General features: G+C 42.7%; 1 protein-coding gene across 29 annotated transcripts in view; it reads left to right on the top strand.

The window, feature by feature from the left end:
- Nucleotides 1–14,668, top strand: part of Cadps (calcium dependent secretion activator) — a 457,138-nt gene that overhangs the window by 94,101 nt on the left and 348,369 nt on the right. For all 29 annotated transcript variants that reach the window (XM_087182504.1, XM_087182502.1, XM_087182498.1 and 26 more), the window contains exon 2: nt 7,462–7,575. In XM_087182504.1, the coding sequence (XP_087038630.1) occupies nt 7,462–7,575 (114 nt within the window). The remainder of the gene's footprint in view (nt 1–7,461; nt 7,576–14,668) is intronic.

The following is a 14,668-nucleotide window of genomic DNA, read 5'->3' as shown; positions in this document are numbered from 1 at the left end:
ACATTTTTTTGGCACACTCTGTATATCCCAGATGCTAAGCTTTTTTCTGAAGAAGCACTTCCAGGGCTAGATGTAGCTCAGAGGGAACCCACGTGGTTAGGATCCATGAGACCCTGGTTCAATCCCTAACACTAAAGGAAATAGAAAGTAGCACTTACTAAAATGAACAAGATGTGATATATATGTGTACCAATCCCCCCAAGTTGAACGTAATTATGTATTGCAAACCTATACTAATTTTAAAAAGATGATTAAATTTAATTTTTTTAATGTGGTAGGTATATACAAGGTTATAGAACATAACTGTTTTAACTACACCCAGCATATAAAGCTTGTGATTCCACAGATACTATTGCTTAGAACAAATTTCAGTTTTAAAAAATGAAGTGATTTGAAATTTATTTAAAGCAGAATTATAAGGTAAATACTAATAACGTTGGTTTGTTGAGGACAGCATACTCACAAAGGTATTTATGACTTGAGCTGTTAAATGTTGGGAAACTGTTCCAAAGGGAAGGCTAGTATTACAACCTAATTCCTAATTCTTCCCACTGTGATAATTTTGAGCCTTCAACTTCCATTTCAGACTTACCCATTCATGTTTTTCATGATGAAGTCTCTCAAATTGATTTTTCCTCAAGCCAAATAAATAAAACTCATAAAATGCCTTTTCCTGAATGTTATAGAAATATATATAAAATGTGAGATGCATTTTATGTAAATAATTAAATATTTAGTTCAGACAATATGATTTCTTTTTTTCTAGAAGCAAGATTTCATTTAGAGTAGGAAATATTTTAATCTGGTTGTAGCAAGAGGATATTTTGTTAATAAAATTAATGGCCTAATGTAAATTTTTGATACCTCAAGGAATGAAATTAAATAAACATTGATCTAATCTCTCAGGATTAACTGATTTTTAAAACACTTGTTGATTTAACATTTTTGCCATTTTTCTATGATGAAGAGTTTTAAAAGCCCTTTTTGTAAATGATAATGTCTTTTTAAAAAGAAAAGTCATAACTCATAGTATTAGCTTACAAAATACAGTGTTGCCATTATACTTCAAGCTGAAAAAGACTTCATTGTGTGGAGAATTGGAGCATCTATAACTCCTCCAAATTTTCTGTCCCTGTCAGATTAGGTTCATCATTTTGAGTTAAGCATTGCTTCCTCCTTCCTTTGTAATATAGTTGCTGCTACAGTAGGGCACATACTAACCAATCAACAACACCTTACTAAGTATACTTCCTTTCATGACCAGAGAAAGCTACATGTGTCCATTAGGAAAGCATTTGGCTGCAAGTAAGAGAAAACACACAGTGTTATGAATAAGTGGGAATTCATTTTTTCTCTCACATCATAAGAGGTCCAGAGATATTTACAAACATTTTTCAGCTGTTCAGAAATGTAAGAACCAGCACTTGTACCACCATGGTGGCACATGCCTGTAATCTCAGCACCCTGGGAGGCTGCAGCAAGAGGATTGCAAGTTTCATCTTGGCCTGGGCAACTTAGCATGACCCTGTCTCAAAATAAAAATATAAAAGGGCTCAGGACAAGCTTGGTATAAAGGCTCTGGTTTTAATGGCCAATATTGCCAAAAAAAAAAAAGAGGGGGCAAACATCTCTGTAATGTTTTTCCAATGTTCCTATCACAAGATAGGAATCCCCGTACTAGACAACATGTTTGTATTCTCAGCAGAGAAAGTGGGCAGCAGAGGAGGCTGCACAGTCCCACCAAGGTGTGCTTCTTTTTGTGAGGATTTCGAATGTTTCCCTGGAACACCCCTGCCCTGGTGGTTGTCTCTGTCATATGGCTGCGCATCATTGCAAGGGAGACTGGGAAGGAGTGTTGGGCTTCCCAGCCTCTAAAATGGAAAGCAGAGGAAGGAGGGCTAAAGAATGCCACTCTCATTTAACTTCCAAAGCCCGAGTGAACAAGGAAAAGGGAGCATGGAAAGAAGATAAAGGGTGTCTGAAAGGGAAAAGCTAACTAAACAATAATAATAACACTTGTAATTTTTTGTATCCTCACTCTGTGCCAGACACTAATCCCTGTACCGCATGTGTATGATTATATCTGATCTTCAGGAAAACTTGATAAGTAGGCAGCACTAGCCCAGGTTTTCTGGAAAGAAAAACAAAGAGAGCAACCTGCTCAAGGTATTGCAGTGAAGCCAGGCTTGGACCCGAGCTTGTTCTGGCTCCAACTTTGCCCCTCCTGAGACCAGGACTGAGAACACATGGTTGTCTCCTCACGGTGGATCCATTTCACACTTCTCCGGGGTGCTGCAGTAAATTACAAATGCCTGAAATGCAGTGAGGATTTTCAGACCTTGATTAATGAGATAGATGGAACCAAGAGTGCTTGAATAGTTCTAGCAAATGCTACTGCAGCACTTCCTTCCCCAATAATTACCTTTCATCTTTGCAAGATTTTTGCTTTTGGACCTCAGTACTGCCGTTTGGAATTCTGACCTTGATGTGCAAGTGGCTTTTGTATATATCCCATGCTGTTAGACAGACTTCTATGAGCAGCAAGGCCCATTTGTTTATTTAGAGTCACACTGTCAGCCTCAGCAACTCTGGGCCAATTATTTCAGTCTGTTCTGAGTTCAATCTTACCTGGGTCAGTTAACATGTTCCCAGATATAAACTCTGTTCCAAAGATTGATTCCTAGACTAACCATTCTTAGGAGCCTCTAAATAAGATTTCATTCACTTGTGCAGTTGGCAAAGAATACTAGGGGTTTAAAGACGAGTGTGTAATCTCTAATATGATGGCCAAGCTGGAGTGTCAGCGTGATTGGCTTGGGAGTTGCCCAGCCACTTCTGAGTGTGTCAGGGTGGGTCATGGAGTCATGACCTTGAGGTCTATACCTGTGCTGTTCCCCTGTGCAGCTTCGCAGCCACTATGAACTAAGCAACATTGCTCTCCCATGCCCTTCCACCGTGATGTTCCTGCCCTGGAGACAGCCAGGCATGGACTGAATCCTCTGAACCTATGAGCCAAATAAACCTCTCCCCCTTTAATATGTGAGTGTCAGGGATCGTGGCCCAGTGATAAGAAAGCAGACTAATATATCTGACTTGAGAGCTAAGATTGTACCTTGGTAATTTTAAATCTCCAGAGCTTGCTCTTCATTCAGCATTCAATAAGGTGACATATGCATTCAACACACACTTGCTTAAAACCCATTACTTGGCAGCCTCTAGCTCAGCAGTATACAAAGTGGATGTGGTCTTGTACTTATGAAAGCAAGCACAGTATTTAAATGAGGGCTCAGATGTCCATCAAGAGGAGAGTGGGCAGAATATGGCAGAGCCACACTTTGGAATCCACTGAGCAATAGGGATGAACACGCTATGGAAACCCAGCCACACAGATGCATCTCAGAATGTTCGACTGCACTAATGTCAAGGTGAAAAGCGGCTAGACTCAGGTTGGAGGGTGGAAGGCAAGTGGTGGTCACTTTGGAGTGGGGCAGTGATTTTGGGAGCATGCAGGGCTTCTTGGTCTGAGTGATTTCTTTATCTTGGCATGAGAGTTGTCACATGGAAAGTTTACTTGGTGAGGACTCCTCATACCCTGGGCTTATGATGCCCATTTCTCTATGCACATGTTATAATTTAAGCAATCAAATTTATGTGACGAGAAGACACATGTTGCCATGATGTGGCTGTGAAGGAAATGCCCAGGGCCAGGACATGACAGAGATGAGCTCAGGTTGCTTTGGTTTGAGTGGTCAAGGAAGACCCTTCTAGAGATGTGGGCTAGACTGAGCCCTGGGGTGGCAGCCACAGTAGGGGAACAGCCAGGGCAAAGCCTCTGGCAGGAAGGATGAGCACACACAATCACCGGCAAAAGGGCACCACAGAGTGGGTAAGTGATGTAGGACAGCACAAAGTTGGGAGTGGACTGAGCCAGCTCACACAGGACATGATGGCCACTTAGTTTATGGTGTCCCTTTGTCATTTGAATTTCCCACTGGTAGGCATTCTTAAAATAGTATGTGGAAAGTCCCGGTGGTAAGAACTAACCTTCACTGCAGCTAACATTTACTAAGCATTCATGCTGTGCCAGGTTTTGCCCTGAGGATTTGATTTAGCCCTGTTCATCCTCCTCACAATCTGTGAGGTCAGTATTGGCTCCATTGTAACAGGTGGAAAATTTGAGGTGTAGATAGTTTTGTTTTTGCTCAGTGAGATACAGCTAGAGAGTTGACTGAATAAATGTTATGTTTGTTTAATTAGCAGTGAGAAAAGAGTGGTATAGACTGGCAGGTGGCAAAATGCAGACTGAAACACAGTTCTGCAGCTTGTATCCCTCCCCCTAATGCCCCTGCTGCTGGGAGCTTGACCTGTCTGGGGAAGTGTGTGATATTTTGTGTAGCTGCATGGTAGCTGTTCTCTGAACTTGACAAAATTAACGTTCCTGAAGTTCTTTTCTTTCTTGAGTGCTTTATGTTCTGTAATTTCTGTCCTGAATCCTAAAACTATTATGTGTCATCTTCTGTGTGCTTTTCCTTCTCTCCATCTAGACTGCAAGGTCTCTGATTTCCTTTGATTCGCTTGTGCCTGGTCCAGCTGAGTGAAAACATGGGCTGAGTGAGCTTTGTTGGCAGTGGACCCTTAGGGCCTGGTACGGGGCTAAGCAGTGGGTAGGCACTCAGTAAACGTCTGTGACTAAATGAGCACCACACGCCTTCAGCACAAAGTCAGCACTTGGCCTGGGTGAACTGTCTTGGTCGTTCAAGTGGGACATACATCATTTTATTTCGGTTACTTAAGCATTTAAGACGAAAGCAAGGTTTACTATTCTTTCGTACTCTATCATCCAAGCCCATCCCCAAATCTCAAAGAGCTGTGGCTATCCCCGTCTTCGAAGGGATTCTGAACAAGAAGCTGAATGCCTTTGTCCTGTACTGTCAGGTTTGGTGGATGCAGTCAGTTACATCCAACTTGCTTAAAAGAAGTTGTCAGGGTCATTTTTATGACCAATCAAAGCTGCCTCATATTTTGGTTCGTATGGTTTCAAACGCATACAAGATAACTGTGATTTTTCTCTTCGACTCCACTTGTGCCAGTAGCCCTGGGTCAGAACACGGCAGCTTAAACAGAATGAGGTAGAAGTAAGTTCATCCTGTGCTCGGATGGCTTTGTGATGGGTGCATTGTCCCGCACAGTGCCCTCCAGCCACATGTGACTGCTGGTCACCTCACTGTGGCTGCTCTGAACGGAGGCGCGTTAAAGGGTAAAGTACCCAGATTCCTCACGCACAGCATTAAAAACACAAAATATCTCAATAATTTGCATAATGACTGCCTGTTGGAAATGGTAATATCTTGTACCTGTTGGATAAATAAATTACATTAAAATTCATTTCACCTGTTCCTTTTAATTTTTAAAATGTGACTCTCCATAATGTAATATTACACATATGGCTTACATAGAAGAGTTATGAACATAACTGACATTAACCTGACAAATTCCCAACCCCTTTCATTTGCCTTTCACTCCACTATTCTCTCAATTCTTCCAGAGTTATGAAAATTAATTAAAGCACCCCAGCTTCCATTTATGAACATTCCCAAAACTGGGGTTTTTGTTTTATTTCCTAATTAAGTGAGAGCTCTGGTTGGATTTATGTCTCTTAAGTTTTAAACTTTGTTTCTATTTGTATTAACTTTAAAGGTAAAAATATTTTAAATTTCTGTGTAAACTCTTAACTTTTGAAATTGGCGTATGAAATTGTATGTGTACATGTGTTGTATACAGCATGATGTTTTGGAAGCTGTGGACATTGTGACATGGTTAAATGTAGCTAATTAACAAATGCATTGCCTCACCGAACTTACACTTTGTGGTGAGCATTCTGCATTTTTCTGGAATGCAGCGTGTCATCACTCGCTGTAACCTTCATTCTGTGCAGTCAGGAACTTATAATTTTAAAAGGGTAACTCATGTCACTGGAGAGCTGTGACAATCCTGCGGCAGCAAGTTATTAGAATTATCATTTTTTCCCAAGTGAGAAAAATGAGGGAGAAATAAAATTTGTTTAAGCCCAACTCTGTTTCAGAAAGGCTTTTGACTCAGCTCAGCCCCAGAATGTAAGTGGCTTTTCCTAGGCAACACAGTGGCCAACCAGTGCTAGGCTGATTTTACTTCTTCTGTTAGAACAGTGATTCTCAAACGCAGTGACCCATTTTTAATTTGGGGGTATAACTCTTTACAAAATATTTACCTTTTTTTAAAGTTAAAAATTTTTAACTTTTAAAAGAACAGTTCTAGCTGACTATAAATTTTTATATAAATTGGACCTGCTTGGAGGTTATCCAAAAATAGTATATCTTTCCTATACTTCATTCATTCATTTCTGTACTCAGAATTCAGTGAGTACCTGCCACCTACAAGGCCCCTAGGGAGACCCTAGCGAGGCCCTGGGGAAGCATCTGTGAAGAAGAAGAGAGAACAGACTGAGTAAGACATTCAGTATCACTAATAGGAAGTTAAAATACATGGTGCACTGCTGAATCACACAGCAGGAAGATGCACCCTAGGTTAGGGGCTGAGAGGGCTTCATCAATGACTGCTGCCCACATGATCCTGAAGGACAAGAGGACATGGCCAGACAAGGATGAGATAGATAGGAGAATAGGGAGGGTCTTACAGGAGTATTTTCCCAGGAGGGAAAACAAGGTGTGACTGATGGACAGGGAATGGCACAGAGCCAGCTGCTGAATCCTGCTACTTCCTGGCTGTGTGTCCTGTGATACCAGGAAGAAAGTTTGAAGCCTCTGTGTTTTGCATCCTGTGAAATATTTCAGGGCACCTGAGGAGCCTGGGCAGTGTCTTATTTTCTATGAAATATTTAGCAACCATCTCTTTAAAAATTGTATACATTTTAAAAATTTAAATATATAATCTATTTATATAAATATATAAAATTTATATAAATATATTCTATATCTTAATGTATTTATTAAGATTTACATTATCCATTTATTTAATTATATATATTATATATGTGTGTATATATTGGCAGATACTACAACCCCCCGCCCTGCCCCCTGGCTGATACTCAGCTGCAATGAGATATCACTACTCCAGCTGGGGAGAGATACAAGGTTACACCCACTCTCATTTCCAGTCTTACAGATACCATAGTTGTAAGGAACCATAAAAACACAGATAAAGGTAAAATTTGCCAAAGTAGGAGGCAATTACATATTAGTATTACAGATGTATTGGCTTTATTCTCAATATGATATGTTTAACTATGATTTATATTACTTTTTAATGATGGCTGTTTGTAACACTGGTTGGTCCATGAACAAAAGTTTGCGCAAACTTAAATGACCTCTTTCTTAGAGGTGTGCAGGCATTGTCAATGTAGAGCCCTCACGGCCTGTATCTGGGGCTAGTCCTCACTTTGCCCTCTTTCTCTCTTTTTTACAGATCAGCAAACAGCAGCTCCAGACAGTCAAGGACCGGTTTCAGGCCTTTCTCAATGGGGAAACCCAGATCGTGGCTGATGAAGCCTTCATGAATGCTGTCCAGAGTTATTATGAGGTACGAAGCATCATGCAGAGGCCAAGGTTGCTGAAGCCCCAAGCGGAGGGCTCTGGGATACTGGTCAGAAGGAACAGCCCTGGCCTATAGGATCACCCTTCCTGAGCACAGGGGTTGGCAGTGGGTTACAGTGTTGAGTAATAATGGCATTTTCTTTGGGGGAAAAGTATAAATAGAAGCTACTGCTTTCTGATTTTTATGCCAGGGAATGTGCTGAGTATTTTCTTTAGGATATATAAGATTTGTATGAGGTGGATCCTGATAGAGTTTTCCATTTTACCGATGACAATACTTTCAATATATTACTTGCTAGAAAAATTTTAATTTGGTAAAATTCTCCTTGCCTGCTAAAGTGTTTGACTCACTCCTTTTGGAAAGAGTAGTGCATGATTGCAGTTAGCTCTTGTGAAAATATTATTGATTGGCTTGCTACATAGCATTTAATAGTAAACGATCTTTGGCTCTGTGACATTTGTTGGTTCCAACTACAGACTCATTTTACACAGCATTTCCTTAGTGAAATTCCTATATGGAGCTATTTTAGAAGTCAAGGTAGATCCCTGGTACAAAAAAAAAAGAAGTCAAGGTAATTTTCATATTTGCCCAATTAAAATATTTTTTAATTTTACAAGTGGTATCCATTAATGCCAGTGAGTCTGGACCTTGCCGCTTACTCTGATGTGATGTGATTTCTAAGCTGACTTTCATGGGCAGTCGGAATGAGATTTGGAGGCACAGTGATGTGTGGCAGGGAATAACTTGAATATATCTAACAAAAGATTCAGTACAGAAACTGCCCAAGAGTGAAATTAATTTTCCCTTTTTTATCAAGTTCTGAAAGCTGGTGGGAGAGTAATGTGAGAACCCTTGTCAGGATAGACAGACCCTTATCAGTGCTTCCGTGTTTACAGTCATTTGCTAGAGTTTATAAACTTGTAGATTACAAATCTTAATTAGAAAGCTCATTTGACTAATGACATACATTAAAAATGCCATTTCTATTAATTAAATTTGAGAATTAATAGTCATCACTGTGCTAACGAGTCTCTGGAAATTGCCAAGATATCTACAGTGATCCTGGTATTTTCCTCTACAGTGACTAGTTTATTAAAAAGAGCTTTTTTGTCGTATGGGGATCTGGGCATCGAGGAGTTACTGAATATTTAATGTTGGGATTTGTGTAACATATCAACGTAGGGCATTAATGATCTCACTGCTATCTTCATTAGTAAAGCTCTAGAGAATCTTGGATTCACTTTTCCTGGGAAGTCTAATCCTCTAAAACAAAGGCCTTCAATCCAGGGATCAGGATTAGCATTTGCTGGGCAGAGCTCCAAGGTGCTTGGCCTCTCTTTCTTTCTTCCCATTCCCTTCACTCCTCTGGAGAAGTTGGTGCTTCTTTTTCCACTGACTCTGGGGTTCATATACACCCCTGTTGCCCGCTATTTTGGCCAGAGTTCTTTAGATCACAAGTGACAGGCCCCCAAGTCAAACTGGCATAAGCCTGAAAAGAGATTTGCCTGCTCAAGTGATGTAACAGTCCAGGAATAGGCCTGGCCTCCCCTACCGCTGGATCCAGAGACTCCAAAATTACTAGTAAGATGGAGTTTTTCCTCCATACTGCTGCTCAGTTCACTCCTGTGGTGCCTTTAGTCTCATCCAGGTTCTGTCCAAATGGAGGACATTAGGCTCACCGTACTAACTTAGCCACCCTGGGACAAAGAGAACACCTGTTCAGTGAGGATCCAAGCCAAGGCCCAGGGGTGACTTGTTCTGCTGGCATAGGTGGCATGTACCTTCCTGAGCCTGACACCATGGTAGGGCTGAAACAGCCTGGGGATAAGGCCTAGGACTGACACGCCCCTGGGAGCTCAAGTCCAGCCTTGCTGCAGTTCCTCCAGTGAAGTACCATGGTCTCCAGTATGAAATCAGGGTGTTTTCTTGCCAGAAGAAGGTGAATGTATGCTCAGCAGTTGGAGCCAACCTCTTGCAAATTCATTCTTCTTTTCTCTCTCTCTCTCTCTCTGCCCTGTCGTCCTCCTCCTCCCTCCTTTCCCCCTCCTTCCTTCTTACCCTTCTCCTCTCTTGGTCTCTCCCTCTCTCTCTCTCTCTCTCTCTCACACACACACACACACACACACACACACACACACACACACATTCTACCGCTCGATACCATGCTGCACATTTGAGCTTACCACCAGCAAAGACCTTAAAAAAATAATGTAGCTTTTCCTTAAAACAATCTGAGGTTATTTTTGTAGAAAAACTCAGTTTAGCCATTTGGCCTCATTTTGCTAAGGCAGTGATTTGTCAGCATGCTAGAGTAGTAGACTTATTTTTCAGTTATAGAGGTAGTAGCGAAGTACTGTGCTTTCTCCACAACTATACCCATCCGACCCAGTCTGAACCAAGCCGGCCATCAAAAGCAAGCTGGTGTGACCTGAATGCTGAGCTGGGGTGGGACAGAGGAAGACCAAGGTTTCCTAAGTGTGCAGGTTTACTTTGTCCTCTCCTGGTGGCCCTGGTTGTCTGGGCAGAAGATTACTCCTTTAACCCCTTCATTTATGGCTGTAAGGGTGGGAGGGGGTGCCTGGATAGGTGCTCCCAGATCTAGCTGAGCAGCTCAGTCCTGTTCACACACCATAGTCCTAAGACGGCTCACCCCACTCTTTCATGCTCTCGGTCCTTATAAGACGAATGTCTTAAATACAAGCCCTCTCTCCTTGCCTCTCTGCTTAATTTTGGTTCCTTCAAGGCTGGTCTCAGCATCAGAGAACAGAAGTGGATAGGAAAGTTTTACCAATCTCAGATCTTGGCTGAAAGAAATCGACGGGATGTCTTAGAAAGCGGACATGGAGAGTATGGGGGAGACATGAGAAACTCATTCAGGAACGCCACAGCAAATGTCTGGCTTCTGCCCGTGAGGCAGCCATGACTGAGTTTGTTTGTTTGTTTGTTTGTTTGTTTAGCTGATCTCCGTTAACAAATACCTGGTTTATTTTTGTCAAACTCATTTTAATGTTTCAGACAGAATTCTTCAGTTATAAGCAATAGAAAATGACTGTGGTTAAACTCTAATTATAAAAACAGCAACAAAAACTACTGTTGTTGTAGCTTTCATTGTTATTAAAGGAAATAACCATGCTTCAGAAAAGGCAGGAGCCAAGGTAGTGTAATGGCTTTCTGGAATGGTCATTCTGTCTCTGATGTGAGTTGATACCACTCCACTCTTGTCCTGACCCCTGCAAGGAGCAGTCTCTCTGGTGAAGCTCAGGGCCCAATCACTACTTGGCTGCAGAAGGCCAAGGCCCTGTGTCTAACAGTCCTCCTGAGATTGTGCCAGGGGAAGGTGTTCTTGGAAGGAAAACTAAGACACTGTCATCAGGAGAGGAGGGCTGGTGGGCAGAAATTGGAGGTTTCTTCCACATGGGGTGGCCTCAGTCTTTATGGTTGACCTTTGTGTTAAAAAAAAAATACCTAAAAAAATATCTGAGGTTGCCTTACCTATTTTCTAAAATGAAACAGTATATTTTTCGATAAATAAACCTCTAATAACTACTCAGATCTATCTCTAGGAGAGGAGTATCTCCCCAGTGTAACAGCATCTGTCCCTGTGGGCAAGCAGAAGGCCAAGGGCAGAGGGATGAAGGGGATGAGTCTAGTACTGTTGCACACTGCTGTGGGCCCTTGGCCAGGTCCCAGCCTCGGTTTCTTCATCTGTAGCAACACCTACATACATGGAACCTGGAGAGTTCCACGATGAACATATGAAGGTTGGCAGGGGAGAAATGTGGTTCAGTGCCCAAATGCTGCCTAGAAATAATAGAAAGGAAATGCGAGCTGACATCATCAGTGCACTCCTCAGCCGAGAGCAGTGTGAAGGAAAGGCAGGTACAAGGTAGAGCCCCTGGGACAGATTGCCTACCGTAAGGTCATGGCCCCAGGTCTGCTTCTGAAATTTGCCCCAGAATCCTTTACACTTTGAGGAGGCATAGCTTTAATATCCAAGAGTGCCTTATAGTTTAGAAATCAGCATGAACATTGCCTCACAGAAGGTAAACATTTGTGTTTTTCCACTTGAAAAGAGGTACTTCAAATGGTTACGAAAGTAGAGCATGCCAATTATAAAAATTAGTGCAGGAGAATCTTTGAATGGCTCAAATGCTTGTCATCTCATCGTCTCAGACAATTTGTATCAAATTTTGATATATATCTCTCCAGGTGTTTTGGGTATCCATACACAGTACTTTCATATTAAGGTGGAAAATTACTACACATTATTTAGAACATACCTCTTTTACTCAGCACAGTTGTTGTCACTTTCTTTCCTATCTCTGTACAAGTCATACATGTAACATGCCCTTATCTGGAAATTGTCACACTACTGAGAATTCTCAATCAAGGAATGCACTCCTATCCTCCCTGCCCCACTTCCCCTCACCATTGTGAGATTCTGGCATAATGACACATCATTTACGATGTCTCTGGCCAAAAAATACATGTAATTTATCATGACCACATCATATTCTCTTAAAAATGACAGCGAACTTTTATTACATTCTTACCCTAACCATTTGTTCTGCGTAACCTCATTGGATCCTTACCAGGGGATCCTACAAACTAAAGTAATTGCTCCCTTTGGAGCAGTGAAGAAACTAAAACCCAGGAAGATTAAGAACTGGGCTCAGGTGGCAGAGCTGGTAAGCAGGAGAGCCTGGGCTTGAACCCAGGCAGGTGACACCAGAGCCCTGTTCTTGAGCACAGTCTCCCTCCCCCATTATCGATATGTCATAACAACTGTCCCTCTGTGTGCGTGTGTTAACTTATTTATCACTTACAAAAGAGGACAGGGTATGGCCTGGTTCTCAGTCTGTCGGCGGGAAAGTGGGTGCACCCTCGCCCCTGTATGGCACAGCCACAACACGTGGCATCAGAGCCCCAAAACGTGGCTGTGGCTGTGAGCTTCTGAAAGGGTCTTGAGGCCGCTTGGCCAGGAGGATGGGGGAGGACTGATGGATGAGGCCAAGTCGGTGTGTTGACTGCTGCCCTTCCAAGCCTGTATGTATTTGCTTATTTTCCACTTCTCATTATGACCTTCCTGGAAGCTGCAGAGGAATAGGGAGGATTTATGGATGTGCTCCATGCACTATGCCTGAGGTTGAAGTCTCATGCCACTGCCACCAAAAAACAAAAACAGAAACAGAGACACAAATGAGCCTCTGTGGCTGGCTTAGAGACACTCAAGTACTGTACATCAGTGCTTTGTGTCTGTATTCACCACAAGATCCGGCTGCCCCGGGGTCCCTTCCCCTCCCACAGACTGAGAAGCCAAGACAGATGATGTGCCAGGGAAATTAGCTTCCCTCCCCTCCCTATGGCGGGCTTGCCTCTTGCGCCTCCTCCTTCCCGTCTTCAGCCTTCTGCTTCCACACTCCTGACATTCTACTCCCTAGCCCTCTTTCTGGGGCCTGCAAGTTATATCTCACCTCTGCACAGACAGATTGCCCACCTTTCAAATTCTCGCAGTTAAAGGAGGAAGACTGGATTAACCTCCTGTGACAGCAAAGAAGAAGAGTTGATAAGGTTAAGTGACTGCAAAGGACATCATGAGTGGTTCAATATATATTAAGTAGTGCGATGTACCACAGAAGGGACTGAGAGGAGCAGGTGATAGGCCTAGGATTCAGGGGTCACCGAGCCAATTCCAGTCAGCTGTCAAGACCAGAACATCAGCATCTGTTTTGAGAAGCCCATCCATTGTGTGCACTGATTTCCCCTTTACCTTCTTGCCCAGCCAGACATGGTACTCAATAGGGTCTCTGCCAGATAAGGCTGCCTTGTTCGTATCAGTCTTGCAATCACTCAGCCAATGCTGAGCACCAGCTTTGTGCCAGACACTGTTAGGCACTAAGACGTAATTGGAAAAAAGCATGACAACCCTGCCTTCCCGGAACTTACAGCCTCCCTGGAGATTCAGATATTTAGCACAGTTACAAAGCAGCTGGGAGAGGGCTGTGGGAAGAATGAATGTGGTGAAGAGAGCTTATAACAGGGCTGCCCTGGGTCTGTGGGATCTCGTATGGTCAGATGGGGAGGAGGGTATGGCTTTGTTGTTGACTGACTGTTTACAAGTCACCTGTGATGTTCAATAAGACCAAGTACAAAGAACTCACCCCTTTGCATTCCTACCTCCATCCATACACACCTGCATATCTACAAAGACTTTCCCTGCTAGGTCTCTTACCCCCTTTAGTCTTGTACCTTGCTTCAGCTTAAAACCTTCAATGCCTCCCAGTGCCTTTAAAATCCGGGCCAGCAGCCTCAACAGCTTTGCCCATGTCCTTGGCATTTGACCCTTCTGCCAGTCTTCCATCCATCACTGCTTAGTTCTGCAGCACCTTAGCTACACTAGCTTCTCCCTGTTTTTGCAGCCACTGGGGTCTGTGTGTGTACTGTTCCTTGTCTCTGAAGTAGTTTCTCTCTCTGCTCACCTTCTGTCTCTCACACACTATCTCCAAGCTGTTCTCTTTTAAGAAGGCTTTCTTGGCCACAAAATGGAGTAGACCCATCGGCCCTGTACCTTTCTGTGATGGCATTTATTCCTGACTGTCACTACATTTGAGGAGGATTATTAGGATGGTGTCTTGCAGTCCATGAGGGCTGAATCTGTGTTTTCCTGGCCATTGCATCCGTGGCATCTAGAACAGTGGATTAGGCCCTAGTAACTACCAAAGAAAGGACGAATGGGTTCAAGAAGGGGAGTATAGGTGTAGCGGGAAGGATAACTCCTCCATTGTGTAGAAAAGAAATTGAAGAATCAAAAAGGGAGAGCAACTTACCTCAGGACACACAGCAGGTTAGTGGCAAAGCTGACATAGGACTGCAGTTTGCAGCTTCTACCATAATGCTGCATTGCTTTTCCAGAGATGTCTCAATTTACATGAATGCTTTGATGTTCTCTGAGATCTAGGTCTGGAGCTAAGGCTCCTCACATGTTAGTTAGATGGCGAAACTACTTGTATTAAGCATTACAGGTGTCAGGTGAATTCATGGGTCCTTAAGGCTCATATTGCCTGAGAATTCATCTGAA

This window comes from Heterocephalus glaber, unplaced genomic scaffold, assembly GCF_053883595.1.
Source record: "Heterocephalus glaber isolate CG9 unplaced genomic scaffold, H.glaber_assembly_v1.0 deba00001472, whole genome shotgun sequence".
In the NCBI taxonomy this organism is placed as follows: domain Eukaryota; kingdom Metazoa; phylum Chordata; class Mammalia; order Rodentia; family Bathyergidae; genus Heterocephalus; species Heterocephalus glaber.
The sequence above is the reverse complement of the archived record's forward strand: the minus strand, read 5'-3'. Positions and strand labels throughout refer to the sequence as shown.